The sequence below is a fragment of the Rhipicephalus sanguineus genome, chromosome 5 (assembly GCF_013339695.2).
Source record: "Rhipicephalus sanguineus isolate Rsan-2018 chromosome 5, BIME_Rsan_1.4, whole genome shotgun sequence".
Lineage (NCBI taxonomy): Eukaryota > Metazoa > Arthropoda > Arachnida > Ixodida > Ixodidae > Rhipicephalus > Rhipicephalus sanguineus.
The window spans coordinates 35670043-35693312 of record NC_051180.1 but is presented as its reverse complement, the minus strand read 5'-3'; the positions used below and the strand labels follow the sequence as shown (position 1 = coordinate 35693312).

At 46.0% G+C, this 23270-nt stretch overlaps 1 protein-coding gene across 1 annotated transcript; it reads right to left on the bottom strand.

The window, feature by feature from the left end:
• Nucleotides 1-3032: 3032 nt before the first annotated feature.
• LOC119393496 (leucine-rich repeat neuronal protein 3) lies at nt 3033-21628 on the bottom strand. The gene is made up of 3 exons (XM_037660548.2): nt 21347-21628; nt 7652-8693; nt 3033-4058 (listed from the first exon to the last, which is right to left on the bottom strand). Exons 2-3 carry the CDS (start codon nt 8689-8691, stop codon nt 3788-3790), a joined length of 1311 nt encoding a protein of 436 aa, XP_037516476.1. The 5' UTR covers nt 8692-8693; nt 21347-21628; the 3' UTR covers nt 3033-3787.
• Between the last annotated feature and the right edge of the window lie 1642 nt (nt 21629-23270).

Sequence of the window (23270 nt, the reverse complement as noted above, 5' to 3'; positions counted from 1 at the left end):
TAATTTCTGCATTTGCGAGAATTTCATAACGTAAAGCGCCAACTAGCAACTTTTAACTGCACAAATACAAGAACAGAGCAAAATGTCGCTTTTTCTGTCTCTCTTGCGTTCAGCATGACCCAACTAGACTGCATGCAACAAGGTGCTTCCGATGCGTTACAACCCTGCAACTCTCTTGGATCAGAGGTAAAAGCACATCAGTTTGGACGAGCAAGAACAGGACAGAATGTGTTATTTTTACAGCCCCCTGCTCTAAATTTACCGCTAGTTGTTAATAAAACGTTTACGAAGGTAACAATTACATTTAGGCTACAAGTATTTCAGGTTTGTCCGCCTAAATGGACACTAAAGGCAAATAAAAATTTATGTCAAAATGAAAGCTCAATGTTTGAGAACGTCTAAAACGTCAATATTATCAATAGCAGTGCTCTACTAAGCGAGAAATTAAGGTAAATGTAGGACACTGTATGCGCCACCAGTGGGACGTTTTGGAACGAGCCCGATGACGTCAAGAGTCCCAAGTACAAATTATCGCTAGTATTCAAGCTACTTATGATAAAAAAGAACATTCAGAGCATTGCAAGTGGTATTAAAATGCTGCTTGTGCGTTTGTTTGACTCGTGGAAAAAAGAACTTGGCGTCGCAGTGTAGAACGGCGAGGGTTGTGCAAAAGTTCTGTTTTCGCGGGGCTGCGCTCCACTCGCGCGGTCATGTCTCAGGGGTAGTTTCGTTATCGCGTACTGCTGCGTGTGCCTTGCACGCTCGTGAAAGTCGCTTTAACGAAAAGCTCGACAAAATGCCGTGTCCGTGTGATGTTGTGTAATGTGCCCTTCAGAGCAGAAACCACAGCGTCGGCTGCCGGGCAGTAAAGGCGGACAACGTTGTACAAGGCAAATGCTAACCCTAAAACATGATTTTCATTCAAAATAAGCATTTCCTTGGCACGAAACAGGCCCTACTAGGTTTCTGGAACGCTATTTCAGCAATCAACATGGACTTGACATTCGCCTTTAGTGTCCCTTTAAGGCACTCTGATATGCATAACGTACAGTGTTGCGACATTCGTTTTCGGAATTTACGATATCTGTACGACCGTAACAAACACAAGCTCAGCAACTTTGACCATAGCCTGCTATAGCAGTAACGTAGCTTTTATAATTTGCTCGGATGTATAGTGTCACCGCTGTATATTCCACTGGGTTAGATGTCTGTGGTTGGATACAACTTAAAAAGTCAGGAGAGGGGCGCCCAGATGGCCTAAGCACGACTGCCGATAGCTTACGCGAAATAGTCCCGCTCGTGTGCCGGATCGGCGAAGTCACCGGTAGTGATGAAGAACTATCGGTAAATTGACTATCGATAGCATCGATAGTTTTTTTTTTTTTTAAACTATCGATAGTGTAAACAAACTATCGATAGTCCAATCGGTAGTACCATGCTTGTTTATTGCTTTGTTTTGATGTATTCGGGTTTCACCCACAAAGACTGTTCGCAGCGTTTGAGGCAGACCGCGTCGCAACGCTTGAGAAGCTTCCCGATCATTTCAGATCGTTCTGTTAAGATTACGCGCCGGACGCGAATAGTCAAGTTTATTCGATAGCTTACGCGAGCAGCAGCGATAACGCTGGAAGGTTCAATGACTGATGTATAAAAGACGAAGCGTTTCGCCGATTAGACGGCCGGCGACTGTCCTCGCCGCTCTCAGTGCGCAGCGTGTAACGCTTGTATTTTGAATTCTGAATTTCTGGGCACACGTTCGCCCAGATAAAGAGCTTCGTATTTCCCAGTCTTTCTGCAGCATTCTTCACCCTCACAACCTCGGGACAAACTATTCATAGTGGTGTGAATAATGATGCTGTTGCTGGCTGGCCATATTGCCAAAATGTTTGCGATAACCTACTATCAGCTTCGCTTAATTTATGAGCAATTTTTGGCGAGATAAATAATTTATATCCGCAGTGAAAATGGCGGAATATGTCCATCAATAAATTCATATGCAAAAGCAACCAGTTACACCTTACAATTAACAAACTTAGTTCTTGATATTTATTTTATTTTAAAATCATAAAATGCAATATAAAATTGAAGCCGCGCAGTACCACCAGACGTAACGGCTTCATTTCCGCTACAGCTGAACAATTTGACTTTATGATCGTGTCAGCAAAGCACTCTGGTAAAGAACACAAGCATGTCGACTTCCTTGCCCTTCAGCCTGCTCCTCCGGCTCCACTATATGTACCACGCAGGGAACCAAGTTTATGCTGCAATGAGTTCGCGCTGTTGATTTCATACTATCGATAGTACTTGCTATCGATAGGGCTATCGATATTTCTTACCATCGATAGTTCGATAGTGACTCCACTATCGATAGTATCGATAGTATACAATCGATAGGTCTGCATCACTAGTCACCAGGCGTTCCGCCCATGACGTCACTTTCGAGTGCGCGCCCATTGGTGCACACTTGTGTGCATCCGCCTTTGAGGAGATAATGCCACTGACTACTTCTAAAGTTGTGTCCGACTAATGGCGACTATAAAGCCGAGCGAAGAAGTTGATAGAATGATCGCCACTGTAAAGCACTATCACGATAATTATACCGAATGTCCGCTGAAGCTAACATTTCATCGGCATGTCAAGCGACGAATTTGAGCGGTGGCTCTGGCGACCACATTGTTCAAAACTAATTTATTAAATTCTGGAGCATTATGTGCATGCAAAACCACGGTATGAATATGAGGCACGCCGCAGTGGTGGACTCCTGATTAATGTTGAACATGTGGGGTTCATCTGAATCCCAGGTACACAAGCGTTTTCGCATTTCACAATCATCGCATTGCGAGGCGGGAACGAACCCGCAACCTCGGTATCCGTATACAGCGCAACTACTCCGGCGAGTACGACTTCGCTCGTACAGCGGTTTCCAGCGATAGGTCCGAGCTTCTTCCCACGCATCCAAGTGCACCAGCGGTTGTCCATTGTCACTGCTAAATACAAGCGCACCATTAAATTAAATGACTACTTTTACTGCAAAACGAAATTATTCCGAGATCATTCGCTGTATTTACTTCACACTTCTACTGGTATCGCGTATTCATTCTCAAACTCGCTATGCGGCTCACCTGAAACCAAAATGGTGTTGCCCATGAAGTCGCTCTTATCACCTGCTCTATACATGATCTGTTCTAGATCTACCAAATGCAATTTCTTCTAGTTAAAAAAAATGTGGTAATTATTTTTTAATGATTTATACCGTATACCCACCCCTAAACAAAGCGAAGTGAAATCGGAAATACCTGTTTGTGCTGAATTAAGGCCATGCATGAGGTCATTAATTCTAAAGATGAAGAGAAACATCACCTCCGAACATCGGAAATATGACAAGGTAGAGTGCGCATCTGTACATAATAAACATTCTTCTGTATGGCACCAGAAACAGAAAGGGCAACGGTGACAAAAATAACAGGCGTGACACAAGCGTGTTTGTTTAGATAGGCGCATAAACTTGTCCCATGAGCGCATCCTTGTGTCTTTTGGAAAGTTTCACCCATGGGTGCGATTGTTCCAAAGTTTTACGAAACACCGCTGTTAACCATTCTGTACAGCACAAGAGTCTGGTGGTCATGTGATGTGCCGTCACACGTGGATGGTTAACACAAGGTCGATACGTCTCGTCAAGCCACATTCAGTGGCAGGCCGCGGGGTCCCCGTTCACTAAATTTCGGCGCGTTCAATTGCGTTCCTCTTCGGCCTGAGCAACGCCTGGCCTGAACGTCCACACGCACGTTCACGGAGCGTCGCCTTTCGGAGTCACGTGCGTGTAGTGGACGGCTCTGTAAGGGGTGTCCTTTTGCAGGTGTCGCTGTCGTCCTCGCCAAAAGCACAAGCCGGCAATCAATGTCACCGCAAGCGCGCACACACCAACAATCGCGAGCATGAGTTTGTTGCTAACAGACTCTTCGAAGCGAAGCAGGAGTCGCTGGCTCAGCGGACAGCTCATTTCGGACGGCTTCAGATCACCGAGCTCCCTGCCAGCCAGTGTTGGTGGGCCGTTACACCTGGAAATGAAAGGAACACGACAGTGCAGAAAAGTTTGTCTGAAACAAACATTCGAAGTCAAGGAGTGGGCGAATTACTGAAATTTTGATTCGGTCGATGCAGATACCTCTTGTCAGTTGTTATGGTCCGTTAATTAAGTATTTCACGGGCGTCTTACACCTACTTAACATATCATCTTCTACCTAGGGCTGTTCTAGGGCTGGACCGGACGACAGGTGTCTGTCCAGTGTAGTCAAGATCCGGTTCCCAGATACACCCATAGATGGCGTAAGTGCCTCAGTCGCAGTACCGGCATCCAGTAGAGTAACGAAATAAGGAGGGAGGCATTTTATGATTATTCAAGGGGAAGTGCTTTAATGTTTGAAGCGAGGTCGGGTTGCCTTAGAACGCGTAGTTATAAAGCGAGATTCAGTAAAGTAGAAATATGTAAATGCTATGGGGAAGCTAAGAAAACTACAGGGCATATGTTCTGATTGAATGTGGAGATATCCACCGAGGCGTGTTTGGGCACGAGCCTACATGAAGCCTTGGGTTTTAGGGACTATAATGGAAAGTCGAACACGTCCGCCATAGAAATAAGTAAGAGGCGGCTAGAGTATTGGTGGCAGAAAGGTTGAGTGAAAGGACAAAAATAAATGGTGGGAAAAATAAGGCCATTCTGCCGTAAGGGGCAGAATGCCGGGTTGTGAGTTTATGTTTTCTTTCTATGGTAAGATCGAATTAATCGAAGTAGGCAAGGCAGTAGGCCAACTTAAAAAAAAAGAAAGTGCTTTTTTTTTTTTTGGTCGAGCCTCGTGGCGCGCGTCACCGCCCCGTTACAAAGGGGGCGCTCATAGCATCCATTCATCCAGTAGAGTAACTATCTATGCTACCTTTAGGTAGCATATACAGTAACTCCAGGTCGCATACAGACTGGCTGGCAGCGTCGAGCAGCCTTCACGTAGCGAGCGCACGCCCGCTGGGCTGCACCCGAGTCCCCCTGCTGACGTCACATGTGAGAGGGCGCCACTCAAAGATCTCGGGCCGAATCAAAGCGGGGGTTATGTGCGCCGCGTCCCTTTCCGAAGATGCGCAAGGCCTCGTACGCGCCATGAAGAAGCTGATCCTCACGAGCGGCAGCGGGAGTGGGCACGAGAGCGCTTCGTTGTTTTGATAGCTTTCACTGCGTGGAACGGGCTTTACCTTTTTGTTCTCATTCATACCTCCTGTGGGTTCATGCTGATTCTGCTTACTTTCTTTTACCTCATCCGGGCTTTCCGTGGATTTAGCCAAATTTTTTCGATATTCAAAGGAAACAGACGTCGTCGTCAGCACCTTTTATTTACCTACATACCGACAGCAACGTGCTCTCGACCGCATGTCGCGTATGTTATGAACATATACATACTTCTCATACGTACTTCAAGCGACAAAATATAATTCAATGCCTTCGAATAGAATGCTACATGCCCTCAGCGTAGATAAATCGCACAGGCATGTGTTATTCGCTATCTTGGTTCCTTCCTTCTCCGTTACCTTGCGCCAGCTAGCTTCCTCCTCTTACATGTTATCGCGCCTTTCTATCGTGTCTAGCCTTTGCGAATGCAGTGCCGCCGTGTGGACGGAACCGCAAGTGTAAGAGACACTTGTTTAGCCTTATATTGCAAAATCAGCGCGCCGTCCGTCACTGAAGTAGCTGCCCGCTGACAGCGCTACAGGAGCTTCGCTATTTCATATCTATTTGCGCTGCTAACTGACGGCGCAAAGCAGCACGATCGAGTACACCTACTGTTATTGAGAGAGTCTGTATCTCTTTACGTGTGATCTAGGAAAGCCGAAATTCTTGTGTCCCTGCATATCCTATGATTTGCTGTATGTATGACTCCCAAGGGGAGCATATCTCTATAAGGGTGACTGATCAGGCTATAGTTGACACTAGTAGCGCGGAAACAGAACAAATGACAAGAAGGGACGTGGACAAGCGCTAACTTTAAAATGAGCTTTATTGTGACAATAAAGTTAGCGCTTGCCCACGTCTTTCCTGGTCCTTTGTTCCGTTTCCGCACTACTACGCTACAGGGGAGCATATCGCTTTGGGAGCTAGTGACACTATAGTATATTCTGTACATGTGAGCGGCATCTTCAAAAAAAAAAAAAAAAAAGAAACACCCTAACCGTCACCTGCGTCTCTCACTGAAACAAGTGGAGTCTGTGCATAAAACGCGCGTTCCTTATGCGGGAGCTGTTGCGCAAACGCGGACCTGCAGTCAACCAGTACCATCAACCCTGCTTCCTTAGCTTAACCTTCGGTCGTCAATCAAGCTCTAGCTCGACAGTTTCTTTCACCAGCTCATTTATTCTACATATACCTCAGATAGATTCCCTATATCCTGTATCTGGTATCGAGGCCGTGGCGGCAGCATTTCGGTGCAGGCGAAATGCTCGAGGCCCATGTACTTATTTAGATGCACGTTAAAGAACCGGTCGAAATTTCCGGAGCCCTCCGCAATACAGCGTCCTTCAAGCATTTCGTGGTTTTGGGAAGTAAAACCCCAACAATTATTATCATCTTATATCTCAGGGGTCTCAAACACGCGGCCCGCGGCTTCACAAGGAATAGAATTTTGCGACTTTGCTAAATGCCTATTGCAATTAATGACGCTGTGTTTGGGTAAGCTAAAGAGACGGAACCGGTCTCTATTTTAGAATTTTGGTCATGCTGGGCATCAGTATCGATATGTTTCTCGAAGCCTGACGTCAAATGCCGTTGAAATATAACCCATATATGAGATATAGGAAAGGCGTCCTTTCAAATGGCAACGTTAGGTGACATTTCGTTCTAATCCCCCCCGCTCCGACTTTATTCACGGTCCTCTCCCTCGTTGAACTATATTTCGAGACTGCGGCCCGCTAGCTGAGATGAGTTTGAGACTCCTGCTATATATGGTATCGTCCAGGCCCGTAGCCAGGAATTTTTTTCGGGGGTGGCCCACTTGCTGAAAGCCTTGACTATTGAGAAAAACACCTACTTTCATTATTTATTTTCGGTGCAACACCATGTATCCGAAAAATTTCGGGGGGGGGGGGGGGGGCTACGGGCCTGGTATCGTCTCTCACTGTCCTCACCTTGCATACCTCATTACCGTCTGTTGGTCGCAGTTCAAGTGCCACTCAAATGTACTCTGGTTGTATCTGGTATCTAGTCCATTCACATTTGTAATCAAACAGACACTATAAGAGCTTGGAGTGTGTATACGGTTTTCAGGAAAACCGCTGACTGCAGCCTCTGAATCTTTTTTTTTTTTTGTATGGGTTGCTATAGGAGAAGGCGCTTAAACATTTCGTGGTCGGCATATTGAATATTTGGTATCATAGGTTCCCATGAATTTTAAATTAAAAATGGTGAAATGCTGTTTAGATTCTTTTTAGTGAATCCTTAGCACGGTGTCGAAGTTTCAAATATCAGCATAATGATAGCTGACAGCGTATTTGAATTTTTCTTTACAGAAATTAATTAAAAGCCGTAATCAATATAATTAATACACGCGCCACGATTCCTCTACGCCATGTTTACGACATACACGAAAAGCGAGAGCCAAACGCGCCATCTCACCTCAGATCTTGCGTTGCATTGCAGCGTCTCATCCACAGCACTTGGCAATCACACATCCAAGGATTACCGTCAAGGCTTAGCAATCCCGTGTCGCATAGTCCGCTGTACGCGTAATCCAGAGACTGCAAACTGTTGTTGGTCAGTATAAGCCTGATGGACGGCGACTTTATCCAATGAAGCGCCGACTCACTGATCTCCTTTAGTCGCACGTTGTTGCTCATATTGACGAGGGTGAGGCGGTTCATATGCCAAAGGCTGCCCTTGTCAACGCTTTCGAGCCGTGGCATCTGACTCAGGTGAAGCTCCTCTAAATGTCTCGCGCCAGACAGGGACGTCCTGCTCAAGTTCACCATGGGATTCTGGTCCATCGTTAGAAACCTGAGATTGCGGGCACTGTCGAGCCCTTTGGGAACGTCGGTGAAATCGTTTTCGGACAGATCAATCGTGTGCAGCCTAGGAGCGAGCACGAATGCGTCGGCGGCCAGGCTGTAAGCACCTATTGCCCGCAGTTCCACCGTTTCGAGGACATCCATGTTCTTGAACCATGAGCTGTCGACAAACTTCAGCGGGTTTCCAGATAGCTTCAACGTTCTCAGATTCGGAACCCTGTGGAAAGCGTATCGTTCCAACTTGCGGAGTTCGTTCCAACGGAGGTCCAAGTCTGAAAGCGATTCCAAGCCATCCAGATCATCGGCTGCCAGCGAAACCAGACAGTTGTGGCTGAAGTCCAGCGTTCGCAAAGCTGTCGCGTGGGCAAAAGTGCCGCGTGGAATTGTCCTCACATGGTTGTGACAAAACGTGACCTTCGTGAGCCTCGCGACACTGAGAGTCGGAACCTTTTCGATGGAATTGAAACTGACGTCCACTTCTTGAGTGCTGCGGGGAAGCGGCGTGGGAAAACTCTGCAGCTGTCGGTGCGAACACGCTATCACTGTAAAGTTGTCCCTGCATTGACATTCGTGAGGACATAATGACGGCAATTCAGATCCTCCGTAAGCCGATGTACAGAACACGATGCACACAAGTAGTGATGTCTTCATACCTGCAAGAAAAAATTACTTAAAGAGCCAGCAACCAAGGGGCAAATCAAATGCGTCGCGAGCAGTCTCTGCACGAGAGGAGCAGCCTCCCCCTCCCCCCACCGAATCATCGAAAGGGGGGTGCCAATTCTTCCCCATACTTTTACTCAGTCGGACTTTTCACGTCATTTATGAATGCGCTGGGTTATGGCAATGATGGATGAATAAACTTTATTTCGGTCCCTCGGAACGCGCCCTAGCACGTTGCGGGTTATGGCAATGCATGTTTTTTTTTTTCTTGTTTTACAATAATGACGACCAAGGATCCCTGATGCTGTATTCCAAGATCTGTTTAGTTCCTACCGTTACGCCGGACACTCGTGGACAAATGGCAGGCCTTTGTGAAAAGCACGTCATCGCTTATTTTCGGACTCGACCACGCTGTAAGAGCATTTTTCTTACACTCTGGACTCCACCAGCAGGGGCGAGGGGGGGGGGCGCTGTGGCAAAACGGCCTCCCCTAACGGAGGATCCTGCGGGTGCAGTCCCCCCCCCCCCCCGCCCTCTTCTATTTAATCACTAATCACATGAAGGAGGGCGCCAATTCTGCCTCATACCTTTGCTCAGTCGGACCTTTCACGCCATATTTTTTAATGCGCAGGGTTATGGCTACGCATGCTTTTTTGACGATAATGGCGACCGAGGACCCCTGGTGTTGCATTCAGAGAAGTGCTTGTTTCCCACATTTACCACCAGAAGCCGGCGACCAATGCGAGGCCGTTGCTATAGTCCCCGCCCATGCTTCATTTTCACTTGTGCGTCCATGGCGGAGCTTGTTTTCTTTCCAACTCAACAACAAAAGGGGGTTAAAGGGGTCATGAACCACTTTTCCAAGTAAGGATCTAACGGCCTCAGTATCAGAGTTTACTGCCTCCCGAATCGATTGCCGCAAGAACTTCTCGAATCCGTCAAGAACGAGCAGAGTTACGGGGGTTTGCCGCAGGGGCGAAGCCAGAAATTTCTTTCGGGGGTGGGGGGTTCAACCATACTTTATGTATGTTCGTGCGTGCGTTTGCATGTGTGCGTGTATATATGCGCAAGCAAAACTGAAAAATTTCGGGGGGGTTTGAACCCCAACCCTCCCCCCCCTGGCTACGCCCCTGGTTTGCCGCACGCTCTCGGCGCTTTCTCTCTTTTCTCGTCCCGACGAGCACACTGGAAGCTACACAGGGAGGGATGGCACGGGGGAAAGAAGTTAACGTCAGCGCGCATAGTGAAACGCGATCGCTCTCCCGCTGTGATTCGCGTGCGCGAGTGTGGCTACCGTGTAATGTTAGCAGACTGAGGAGTGCAGTGCCGACAAGTGGCGGCACCTCGTGGCAAGAAGCGCATCTGATCTGAACGCCACTCTCGATTTATGTCGGCTGTCAGCCAGTGAGGATGCTATGTCTTTTGCGACGCGGAGAAGCAGATACGCGACGTCAACCGGCAGGCGCTCCGCCCACCGACGAGAGTGAGAACCGGCCTCTGTTTGAAAAGAGGGCTCCTGAGAAAACAGCAACTTCGCGCTCCGCTTGCAGCCTTTACGCGGCGCACACAGCTGCAATATTTGGCTGAGTCGCCGCTGCTGGTCTGCGCGTTCGGGAGGAGTGGCGTCGTAGCCGCGGCAACACACTGGCGCCAGCGCACGTGCAGACTCCGCCACCGCCGCGCGCGACTCGCCGCTGCTGGTCTGCGCATTCGAGAGGAGTGACGTCGTAGCCATGGCAGACACACTGGCACCGGCGCGCGCACAGTTATTCGCCTTCGCTGTGCAGTCGCCGTCTGACACTGCGCTGGAGCCGCTAGATAGCGCCTCTGACTGGCGTTTGCTAGAGTCACTGTATATGCTACCTTTAGGTAGCAGAGTAGCGCATAGGTCCGGCTAGCAACCACAGCTATGCGGTGAAGTCGCACTCCATTTTTGCAGGCGACATGCCTACCGCGTCGCCGATAAACATGCCTGGCGTGTCGAAGGCCGGCGATAAACATTGACTGTCGATGACTAGTGTTAATTGAGTGAGCTGCAGCGGCGGCGTCGAGAAATAAAAAAATTGGCCCGAGCGTCAGCTTCTCCGCAATGCATGGTTGCTAGCGGCGTTGGAAAACAGATGCGCAACTCTGCTACCTAAAGGTAGCATATACAGTAACTCTAGCGTTTGCAGGTGGGCAACGCCATGGAGATGGAGAGCGCAGATGCTGCTCAACGGCGCAGAAGAGCCGAGAAGCTTATTTCATCGGATCCCGAAGTAGCTGCCTGGCAATTAGCGGTTCAGCGTACGAAGAATGAACAGAAGAAGGCTAATAATCCTAGGCAATCTGTAAAGCTAAGAATAATCAGCTGAAGCTTTGCTAGCGCTAGCCGAGCTAAGCCACTGGAATTTTTTTTCAATTAGCCCAAGGATTGCTTCATGGCCCCTTTAAACTTGAGCTTATTGGTTCACATTCATAGCAGAAAAACAGCGCGAAACCACAAGGACGGGACAGATTAAACAGGACAAGTGCCTGTTTCATCTGTCTCGTCCTTGTGGTTTCGCGCTGTTTTTTACTATGAACCAAGGGGGGGGGGGGGGACTGCGGTAAGACAAGACACCTCACCAATGGAGAACTATGCGCAGGCCTATATGCTCACCGCTCAACCACGGGTAATGTGATTGAACCCACATAACAGCGTCGACGTCATTTGTAAAACGTGAAGTATACAAATGCTCAGAGCATGGGACAATTTCGTTTCCATAGTTGCCGGTAAATATGGCTTGTCATGGCACCTGTAGCTTATCGTTCACACCCTCTGCATGCCGACAAAAAGATTAAGGCAGTTACTGGCATACTGCTGTAAGTTTATCGCGCATGCCTTCTCTGCAAAGACAGAGGCGCAAGTAGTAATCTTGCACGTGCATTGCGTATCGCCCACGCTACCAATTGCGCTCTTCATAAGTAATTTAATATGACATCTTCGCTTATAACCTGTACAGATAACCGCGTATTCATTTGCCGTAAAATCGCAGTATGATTGCCTGTACAAAGCTCCTAAACAGTCGGGCTTCGCGTGTCATCATCGCTTTTTTAGATGCGAAGCATCTTACGGCGGAGTTCAATCCGGTGGTGGTATGCGGCGTGACCACCCTTACTGCGCATGCGCATACCCTCTCCACACACCTCCTCTCCACTCCCCCTCACCATTCCTCCTGTCCTCTTCCCCTTTCCCCTCTCACATATCCCTCTCCACTGCCCCCTCTCCCCTCCCCTTTCCACTCTTCCTCTGAAACGCGGGCTAGACATGCCGAAATTCTCTCCTGCGCAACACCGCGATGAGCACCAGCGCATGCGCGTCCCCTCCCCTTCTCTCTCCTCTGCTACGCTGCCCCCCCCCCCCTCTCGCACGCCTGTCGACCGTGTTCTTCGCTTGACCTGTGAGAATTAACGGCCAGGCTAGAGGGAAGCTAACAAACACACCTCCCAGCGTTAAATTAAATGCATATAAAACTCTTATTAGGCCAGCTTTAGAGTATGCGGACATAGTATGGGCCCCACACCAGAAATATTTAACCGATAAATTGGAACGCATACAAACCTACTGCGGTTTATATATGCACAGTATTCGCGACAAACGTCCATTACGAACTTGCGTGTCAGGGCTAACATCCAACCACTTGTACAACGCAGAATGGTTTCTAGACTGAAATTTTTATACCTCCTTTATAAGGGCTCTTATCGAATACCCCAAGCGACATACATTCGTGCGCCATTCAGGCATTCAACTCGGACGAATCATAATGAAACAATACGTCAACAACCCTGTCATAATAACACTTATAAATATTCTTTATTTCCACACACCATTTCCCATTGGAATACACTGCCTGCTGATCTTGTAAACTGCTCATCTGTCGATGAATTCATTAGCAGCATTCAGAATTTAGAATTCAAGTGGTAAAAATGATTGGTGTCATTAGTATTTCATATAGTATCCCTTTAGCCTGCACAGTTGTTATACTGCTGTTTTACTGTTTATATGAACACCTTATTTACTGCATAATGTTCGTATTCCTTGTTCATTTTGTATGTGCTCATACTCTTTGATCTGTATATATGGTCTCATTTTTTTCCAACTTTTGTGAACTGTATTTACGTTCAACCCACTCCTGCATGGGCCCGTGAAGGGCCTGAAGTATTGTGAAAAAAAAAGAAAAAGACAAGACGCGCGTAGCGTTCCTCTTCGCGTTCCACGACGCGAGGTCGGTAGCATGCCCAACGAGCGCCAACGGAACGCGATCGTGCAAGTGCTCCGGCTTCGCATCGCCCTCATGGTCCCCTTTAGCGGGAAATGGTGTAATTTTTTTTGTTTTGTTTTGCAGATCTGTACGTTGAAAATGTGTTCGGCTTCACGGCATAGAGAGTGACTTCTGTCCTGTGCGCTGTCCTGTGCGCTTTTATGTGCACTTAAAAAGCTTTTGCTTTAAACATGAATGTTCACCAACTAGCCCATCTCACCGTCTTGTTGACATAACTTCACAGCATTACGTAAATATATTGTAGTGTAGTAATGTTTAGGGCGAAATGCGATTACAACACGCATGACATTCATGGAAATTGTTTCATTGCGTATTCGGTGAGAGGTACATGCGAGAAAATGTGACGTTTTCTACTTCTTACCTTCATTTTTTTTCTTCTTAGTATAAAACGAATTCGAATTCGCAGATGTCCTTACCTAGAAGTCGCGCGAGCATATAATCTGCGTATTTTTACATCAGCAACTGGCTTTCCAGTTACGACGCAACACTCTTTCCAGGAACGAATATCACGCTTCCGCAAGACTTCGCTTTCTAGAGAAGTTGGCATATTGCGTGTATTGTGCGTGTATGTGATTAAGAAGTTTGCAGGTATAACGTGGCAGCAGAAAGCACAGGACCGGGTTGATTGGCGGAACATGGCAGAGGCCTTTGCCCTGCAGTGGGCGTAGACAGGCTGATGATGATATATATATATATATATATATATATATATATATATATATATATATATATATATATATATATATATATATATATATATATATATATGAGAGAGGGAGAAAACTACATATGCTCTCAGTTTGACGTGATTTTTTATATACAGAGATAGTTTTTCAAAACTGTTGTCTGAAATCACAGAATAAGCTGCACAAACAGATTGTGCAGGCTTGGCCAAAGTTGGGCTGGGCCGCCCTCTACCGCAACAACACTGCAGTGTTTAACAACATTATGGAAAAATTGCCGTCAATTTTAGAAAGTACGGCCATATTTAAGCTGTTCTTCATCTGAGCATTCCATCTGCAAACTTCAGTCTCAGTTGGGCGTTGTAAATACGATGAGTATGAAGAACCTGCTTTGAATTTAGTACCTTAAATTCTCACTTATTAAACAAAACATGTGGCTGACAAAGCAAGGTATTTCGCAGAAGTCTTCAGAATAAGCCGGCTGGCAATTTTTTTACTGTAAGAGCCCTTTAATTTAAAGTATTTCTGAAGAAGAAGACCAAGTTCAGTCGATTAATTTTTATGGAAACCACATTGAGCTGCCTGTGTATATAAGATTATGAATGACTACGAATTTATATACTAGGTGTCGTTCCTTGCCTTCCTACTTTTCCCAGCTTGTACGGGGGTAGAGGGAAAAGCGGTGAAGTGGCCCTTTACTCTTCCTCTCCGGCCCATCCAAGTAAATACGCCTACGTGAACTGTGCAAGCTCAAATCTTCTTTGAAAAAATGTGGACGATTATAACGTTAAGTTTACTACCCCGCATTATTGTTTCCTTCCGTATAGGTCGTTAGCTGTTGATGATTGGTCAAAATTTTCTGGATCATGCTCACAGCACCTGCTGACGCGTAAGTGATCCACCGCGTAATGACCACTTGCGCACGACGACGTAAAAAAAAAAGAAAACATACTAAACTATTTTCAATACGGCATATTGTTGGTAATTGGTTTTTCGCTATTTGTCAAAAATTTTCGGTGTGCCATAAAATCCTTGACCTTGTTACGCGACATCACAAGCCTGCGAAAACTCGCGGCGTTAAAATGAAGTGTGTACAATAAACAGTGCATTACGATGTAATGTAAAATTGTAAAACAATAACTGAACTTTTTTGGAATAGTCAGACAGTGTCTCATTCTGAACGCAATTAAACTGCCCGCCTATCACATTGGCAGCGGCTACTTATAGGAGCTGTGGAGACGGATTCGTATGCGTATATATGGATACTTTCAGTTGTAGTATAACGATGTTGAGCTGTTTTTGCGCGTAAAGAACTCTGTGAACTCCTCCTTGTTGACAGAGAGGTAGAGAGAGAAATAAACATTATTAGGAACAGACACAGTCTTTTGCAGGTTGGCAGTCTTCTTAGTCCAGAAAACTGTGGACCCTGACAATCTTCCTGGTCAGGTAGTTCAAGTTAAGGGGCAAACATGAAAGCTGGGCTTCTCAATGTGTTCGAGTCCACTGCCTTATTTATAAGCCGCTGCGATCGCTGCAGGCTATCATATGATAAGTAAGGTGAAGCAGGTGAATCGGACACTAAATCGCGAACCTTTCTTAGCTGTCCTGGATCGGCACAACTAACATACTCGACACTTCTGCACACTCATCAACTCACAGCAGCTTGGATATAGAGCAGCGGCGATTCTGTTAGTTTTCAAAGAAAGAAAATTAAATTTCCTGTAAGAGGAAGAGCGTTCGATTGGGCTATAAAACAGGTAGTTCGTGCGCTACCTATGCAGGTAGCTCGTGCGCGTCATCGATTCTCAGCCAGTGCTGGGCAGTATCGAAGATACATGTATCTTAGATACTATCTTAGATACTCTATGTGTATCTTGTATCTGTATCGCGATACTTCTCGAAAAACGAGTATCTGTATCTGTATTTCCGATACATATGATAATGTATCGTGTATCTTAAGATACAAGATACTTCTATCGCTACACAACCGTGCGAAACAATAATCGCTGGCCAAGCTCCGCTTCTCAAGCTGGTACTGGTGCCACTAAGCCATCTGAATGAGTCTTAGGGCAGTGACGCAATTTTATTTTTCCGCCAGAGTACCCCAGTGAGGGCAGAAGATGAGGAAGACAAGCGCGCGCAGGTGCACGCCCAGCCCACGTACCTTTTGTTTGCTCGATTTCTTTTCTTTTTAGTTGCGCCAATGCCGCGACACTTGCTCTTAGCCACTGTCCTGCGCCGCGTCTATCGCGCAAATTCTGATGTTGCTACAGTGTCGTTATTGAAGATTCTCTCGCGTCTTGCGTCTTGCTCCGTAACTAATATGATGCGTGCAAAAATGGGGTTCCTCTGCGTCGCCTGTGTTTTACATATCAACGATTTGAAGGATCTCGTGGATGTAAGTTTGACTTGCATGCCATGAATTAACTTATATGCAAATAAGAATCTAACAACGTTAGCACCACTGGTACTGATGCTAGATCTAAAGGAGCAAGCGTTTACCTAACAGAAAATATCTTCGCGTACCGTTTTTTTTTCACTTCTTGCTACATTTATTCAAAGAATTTATGAAATCATAATTTGATTGTTAGCACAAGTGCGTTCTTAGCTGTCATTTTGCATTCCTTACATTACCTAAGTCTGTGCAGTGTTTTTCCAGTCTGGTCACTGCAGTATGTCTTTTGTAACACGCTCCCAAAATAAGATCTCTGCTTTATTGTTCTATCTGTCTACTTTATTTCCACTACTGTTTCCACAGTTACACGTTGCCAAGGCGATGTTGAAAACAAGTATATAATTATGTGGGCGTACCTTGAGTAAACAGTACAAAACATTCTGCTTACCGATTAGGAAAATAGCGAAATTGAGTTTGCAATATAATATTGGAAATCATTAGGAGCCATCTTAAAGATGTTAGGAAGGGGATTCGAAAAACGTTGTTTTAATGAATGCTCTGTTTTGCTCATGAGCGTCCCAACGAGCTGTTTCAGGCAATTTTCCACAAGCACTGAATTTTCTTGTGTGTCAACAGGTAAGTTGACAATACTTCATGCTAATAGCTATTAAGGGCGCCGTCTGTATTGTGTTTCTGTACTCATTCAATGTGAATGTTTGATACACAGCCACCTCTCTATTTTACTTATATTTGTTTTCCTGTTTTAGGCTTTCTTAAATATTTTTCTCATTACTAATCGCCACGTAATGGGAGCTACAAGTGGCAATAGCGCGAATAGCGGCGGTGTCCTGTGACGCTTTGTGGAACTGTACAATACGTCTGAGACGTTTCTGTGTTGCACGTGTTCTCTCGTTGAAGAAAAATTGCTAAAAGATTGCACGTTAGTGTGCATATCAACAAAGAATCCTTTACGCCGGCAGATAAGTAGAATATGAAAATTCATTGCAGTTTTATGTCATCTCCGTATACACCAGGGGTCTCAATCTGAGCTTATAGCCAGCGGGCCGCAGTCGCGAAATTTAGTTGCAAGGGCCGGGACAGTGAAGACGGTGGGAGAGAGTTTGAACAAAATGACGTTTGAAAGGAAGCCTTCCCCATATCTTATATATAGGTCATTTGTGAAGGGGATTTAGAGTCAGGATTCGAGAAACATCGATACCGATGTACAGAATGACTGATATCTGGACGCTGATTCTGAAATATAGAGTTTTTGTTCTTCCACGGTTATGTTTCAGCACATGGTGACCACATGTTCCTCACGAAAGGAATGCTTGAGACCAGTCATGCCTGTGCAGCTCACAAACATACTTATTTAGAAAATAAAAACAAATGAGACGAAGATGGTCATGTGTGAGGGCCGGGCCGCTAGCGAAAGGTCTCAAACCCCTAGTATACAACATGCGTCACCCCCCCCCCCCCCAAAAAAAAAAAAAAGAAAGAAAAATGTCGCTACCAGCGTCGTTGCTGCTGTACACCTGTCCGGATATACGGTATTGTGCAAACTGTCTTTTACAGATAAGAGAAAAGTCCACACCGGTATTTGCGCCGTCGTGCGAAGGCTTCTTATTCAAGTTATTGTGTTTATATGGCAACCTGCTAGATGGTCGGCAAGCTGTGCAAAGCAAGTACCGCTGTCAGCGAAGTGTACAAAGAGTTGTCCTGTGAAGAAACTAAAACAAACCCCAATAAGTTGTTTTGGAAGGAAACTAATGTACTTTGAGCAAGAAGGGCAAAACTTTTGAGATACTAACAGACATTTCATTCAAGGGAAACAAAATAGGTCACAGTGAAATTTTCAAGCAGACATTTTCGTGCATAGGCGTTTGCTGCTACATTATGTGGATCTACAATAACAAATTGGAGAATGTATCGAAGTATCTTAAGATACAATTGCCAAGTATCGTATCGGATACAATTTTTGCGGCAGTATCTTGTATCTGTATCTCCAATACTTCTTGCCTGAGTATCTTGTATCGTATCGCGATACAATTTCAAAGTATCTTTGCCCAGCCCTGTTCTCAGCGAACGGACCGATTGTGCTGGAATGTGTTGTTTGTAGTTTGTTTTCTATTGCGGAGTTTGGATATTGCAGCTAATCGGCACCTGCTTCTTGAGCAACTAACGCTTTTCATGTTTATTTTTCATGTGCGTGAGATGCGCAGTTATTTTACATTTTAATCGCACAGTAATTCTATACACAACTTACGTCGGCGACTATATAAGCGAAATATTTTTTTTTATGTCACCAAGGAAAGAGGAAGACGTTTTATTTACAATAAGATGCACGATACATCAGGACGTAGGCTGTCCCTTCTGAAATACGCTTTGAAATGGGTCAACAGCACTTTCGTACTCACAGTCATCGCTGCGTGTGGCGCGCTAAAGCATCTTCCCAGCCATCCTACACTACTGGCAGGATATTAAGATAGCTAACAACGCTTTATTCGCTACACTGAAAACAGATAAAAAGGTTGATAACCTAGCGCATAGCTTCATTCTCAACGACGGCAGGCCTACGTGTGACTCGGCGACAAACTTGCGCCTTTTCGCTGTGGGGCGCTTCTTTACACGTAATAACCGTCAACGTAATAACTATGAAATGCCGGTAACGTGTACAGGCCCTTACAAACTCGTGTGGCTTTTTATGCCCCGACTGCTTACTTTCAAATCAGATGCAAGCAGGAAGTTATAGATGCGACAGCAATACGATTCGGACACAAGCCTCCAACATGGCGCCGAATCGGTAGCTTCGTCAAACCTCCGACAGATGGCAGCAATTTTGCATAGGGTAGCGCAGAGCAAAATGAGATTCGAAGAGAGGCTGAGGAAAATGAAGAAGAGTAGATGGGCAGAGAAGGTTTTCAGGTATTTGTATAGAAAAAGCGTTGACACGCAGTGGAGAAAAAGAACTAGGAGGCTCACCAGTAAATATACGGCTGGCACTGCGGGCGATATGGCAACAAGGAGCATGAAGCGGAAGGTCAGAGAGGCGGAGAAGACTTATTGGATGACAGCGATGGAAAAGAAGCCGGCTCTGAGTAACTACCGAAAAGGAAAAAACGAAATAAGGAGGGAAAGGTTTTATGATAATTCAAGGGGAAGCGCTTTACTGTTTGAAGCAAGGTCGGGCTGCCTGAGAACGCGTAGTTATAAAGCGAGATTCAGTAACGAAGAAGAACTATGTACATGCTGCGGGGGAACTAAGGAAACGATGGAACATGTACTGATAGAATGTGGCGATATTCACCCAGGTATACGTGTGGGCACGAGTCTACATGAAGCCTTGGGTTTTAGGGACAACAATGGAAAGCTGAACACGCCCGCGATAGAAATAAGTAAGAGACGGTTAGAGTATTGGTGGCAGAAAAGTAGAGATAAAGTACAAAAATAAATAATTGGGGGAAAAAAGGTTATTCTGCCTTAAGAGGCAGAGAGATGGACTGTGAATTTATATTTTTTGTTATAATAACATAGATTTAATCAATGTAGATAAGGCATTAGGACAACATGAAACAAGGAAGTTTTTTTTTTCTTTTTTTTCTTTTTTATCCTTCTAGCCTGGTGGCAGACATGTCACCGCCCCGTTATAAAGGGGACGCTCATAGCATCCATCCATCCATCCGTCTAGAGTTACTGTGTATTCTATCTTTAGGTAGAGTCACTAGAACCTTTAGGTAGCAGAGTTGTGCATCTGTCTTCCAAAAGCCGCTAGCAACCATGCGTTGCGGAGAAGGCGACGCTCGGGTCAATTTTTGTATTTCTCGACGACGCCGCTGCAGTGAAATGGATTGACACTAGTCAATACATTTCACTGCCAAGTTAATCACCGGTATTCGACACGCCAAACATGTCCATCGGCAACACGGTAGGCATGTCGCCTGCAAAAAGGGAGTGCAGCTTCACCGCATAGCTGTGGTTGCTAGCCAGACCTATGCGCAACTCTGCTACCTAAAGGTAGCATAAATAAAGTGACTCTAATAGGGTCTATACCGCAGATATGTTTTAAAGATTTTGAACATGGTGAGATTGCTTAAATAATAAATTGCACCTAGATTGTGAAAAAGAAAAAGCAAATTCGTAGGTCGCATATGCGCGTAAAATTGATGATGGTTGCAACGTGTGCTTGTTGGTTACTCATATGAAAGGCTTTTGGTGTAGCGCGTACCACTCTCGCACATACATATGGAGGATTCAGACGTCCCCGAAATAGCATCCTGACTACGCTCCTGCAACGCACCATGTATATGTGATACAACCACATATAATGCTGACAAAACTGGTCATAGCGTTTGTTAGGATCATGATTAAAATTTACTTTTGCTTTCGTGCTACATCGCAACTCCGGAAACATGCCGCGTTCTTTGTAGCGATAACGTGCTCACGTCCGAGTGAAACGCAAGCCTGAAAAGGCTAACTATAGAAGGCGCATTTCACTCTCAGGATTCGCCAGCGCCTGTGCGATCCAAAGCCTTAGATATAGCATGATTAAATTGCGTTTAGCGTCAAGTTGAACCGAGAGGAAGCATAGAAGTTGCAGGTTATAAGACATAATAACCGCTAGTAAAACAAACACAAAGAAGGGACAAAACATAAACACGCCAGGCTGCTTTTGTTCCCTGGTTTGCATGTGTCTTATTAACGGCTATGTCTTATAGCAAATTAGCAAACACGAACTATAGGCAATACGAACAACTTTTTTTTTTTCTCAAACGCAGGTGTTCCACGTGTTACCGTTCTTGTTTTACTCCGGTGTCATACAGCATACGTAGAAGGAAGAGGTAGGTGTGCATTGCATGACATTCGATACTCACGGAAGCACTTCGGAGCTTGGCACAAGGCAACGCCGCAGCTCAACATCTTAAATACTGGATAGCGCGGATTCGACACAGGACAGAAAGAACATTGATGCGCAGGACAAGCGCTTGTCCTATGCATCAGCGTTCTTTCTCTGTCCTGTGTTCATAATTTAAGATTATGAACGAATCTTGTTAACCTCAGCATCTTCCACGTAAACCGTACACAAAGAAGGGACATAAAAGGCTCACGTGCAACTTTGTAGTACAAGTGCTATTTCGTGTCTCGTATTTTTGCGCGCTGTACCTATAGAAGACCACGGATTAACAAGTGCCCAAGCTTGTACCGATCGCAAAGCTTCGCACTCACGACAGTTTGACATCGCGTGTGCCGTCAACAGGTCGACCTACCTGCCGCTGAGCTGGGTTCTCGGTGGCTGAGCGTTGCCTGCGCGGCCGTTCCGTCGATTGCCGCCGCCTTCGAGCCGATAAGACCAACGAGAGTTTGCTCGCGGCACGGGTCGCCGTTATCGCTTGTTATCTCGAGCCCGTGGAAACCACTAAAACACAGCCGCGCACGAGAACATCGCGCGGTACGCGAGCAATGTACCGACACCCCGGCCTTACAAGACGTGCGCGCATCCGAGGAATTCGCAGCTTCCCACTCACACCTACCCTTCCGCCGCGCTGCTCCTCGTGAGCTGTGTCCTCGTGCCCTTTGCGTCTTCGTGTTTTCGTGCGCTAAGTCTTCGATATGCCGCTAAATGCATGCGCAGCGTGCGCTTGAAGCGGAGAACGAGAAAAAGAAAAAAAAACGAAAAAAAGAGGAGAAACTGACAGAGAACCCATCCTTGCGGCTCATTTGCACTCCGTTGCCGACAGAACACATGACGCCATGGACGCGTACGGATGACGCACTTTGAATCCGCGTTCTCCGCCCGATAAGGAGCATCATATATCAACACGGCTTGTCACGTATCTAAATTCATTTTCTATAAATTTTATTAGAAGCGCGTTTCATGTCTTTCACGAACGTGCCGAAGCCGGGCGCCTAAACCACTCCGAGTTCAAAGACGAGAGAGTGGTTTTTTTCTCGCCTTCACTACCCTTCCTAAGGGTGCCATCATCTCCTCGCCACTTGTGTCTCCACAAAACACGTGGACAATGCCAGCACTAAGCGTTGAGCCTATCAGGATTTGGCGCTTTTCGGCTACACACTGCGTTATCTCTGCTTGCGCAGTCGAAAACGCACAAAAAGGAGTGAGATCAGCAGATCGCGCACGATAGTCATGTGGTACAAGGCAGAACGGGCTTGCGACTGCATGGGAAAACATGGTAAGAGGCATTCGCAACTGATATAATCCCTCGTGTATGAACCAATCGAGAGCTTATTTCTTCATTACGTCACGTGAACAGACTACTCGCGTCACTAATTGCGCCAAAAAGACGGGAAACGCCAGCAGAGAATAACGCGCTCGTTCTATGCATACTCAGAGGTTGTTTAGGGGCCCTTTAACACAGCTCATGTAGCACAATGCAGGTGATCTAAGGGGCGAAGCTCCTTAAGGCGGCACCCGTTCGTCCCTCGTCGTGCTCGTAGTAGTGAGTAACAAGTCTTACCCTTTGACCTCCAAGGTGGTGCCGGTGGGAGATTTCTCCTGTGCGTTGTTGAACAATAAAAAATTCGCAGCGTGCGCGTTAACTAAAAGCCGAATTCTTCTGTCTCTGTAGAAGTGTAAGTGTTAGCTAAAAGCCGACTTCTTCTGTCTCTCATTCCCATTAGCAGCCATTGTTTACCTCCAAGGTAGTGCCTGGTGAGATTTCTCCTGTGCGTGATTAAACAATAAAAATTTTGTTCAAAACGCCGTTGATTGATGAAATAAACCAACGAAAGACGCCAGATGTTTTGTAAAAACAAAACGAAAGAACGCCAGATGTTTCTAAAGCAAAACGAAAAAGACGCCAGCTGCTTAACGAAAGACGCAAGGTGTTTTCTAAAGCAATGGTTTTCTAAACAATGAAAATTCACAGCGTACATGTAAAATTAAAGTGAGCTGCAAGTCGTCATAACTCATCGAACCTTTAGTATAAACGCGCCCGATCTCACGTCGGTGATGATGTACTGGGCAGAATTCACGGAAGATTCACGGTTTACCGATGAACCTCCGCAGCTTCGCCCACTCATCATCATTCACTCCGTGGATATGCTGTGATTTTTAGAGCGCAGTTCTTAGGCGCCCGTTCATGCGTTGAGCGGCGTCGGCGGCATAACCGATAGAGCGAACGCGGAGTCTGTCGATATCACCAGCCAATGGCCTCTAACCTCGTTTTCGTC

Bases quoted from the DNA above. Each gene is read 5' to 3' on its own strand.
- LOC119393496 (XM_037660548.2), bottom strand. From the start codon at position 8,691: ATGAAGACATCACTACTTGTGTGCATCGTGTTCTGTACATCGGCTTAC. The intron at 4,059-7,651 runs GTGAGATGGCGC...TTTCATTTCCAG, and splicing joins AATGCAACGCAAGATCTGAG to GTGTAACGGCCCACCAACAC.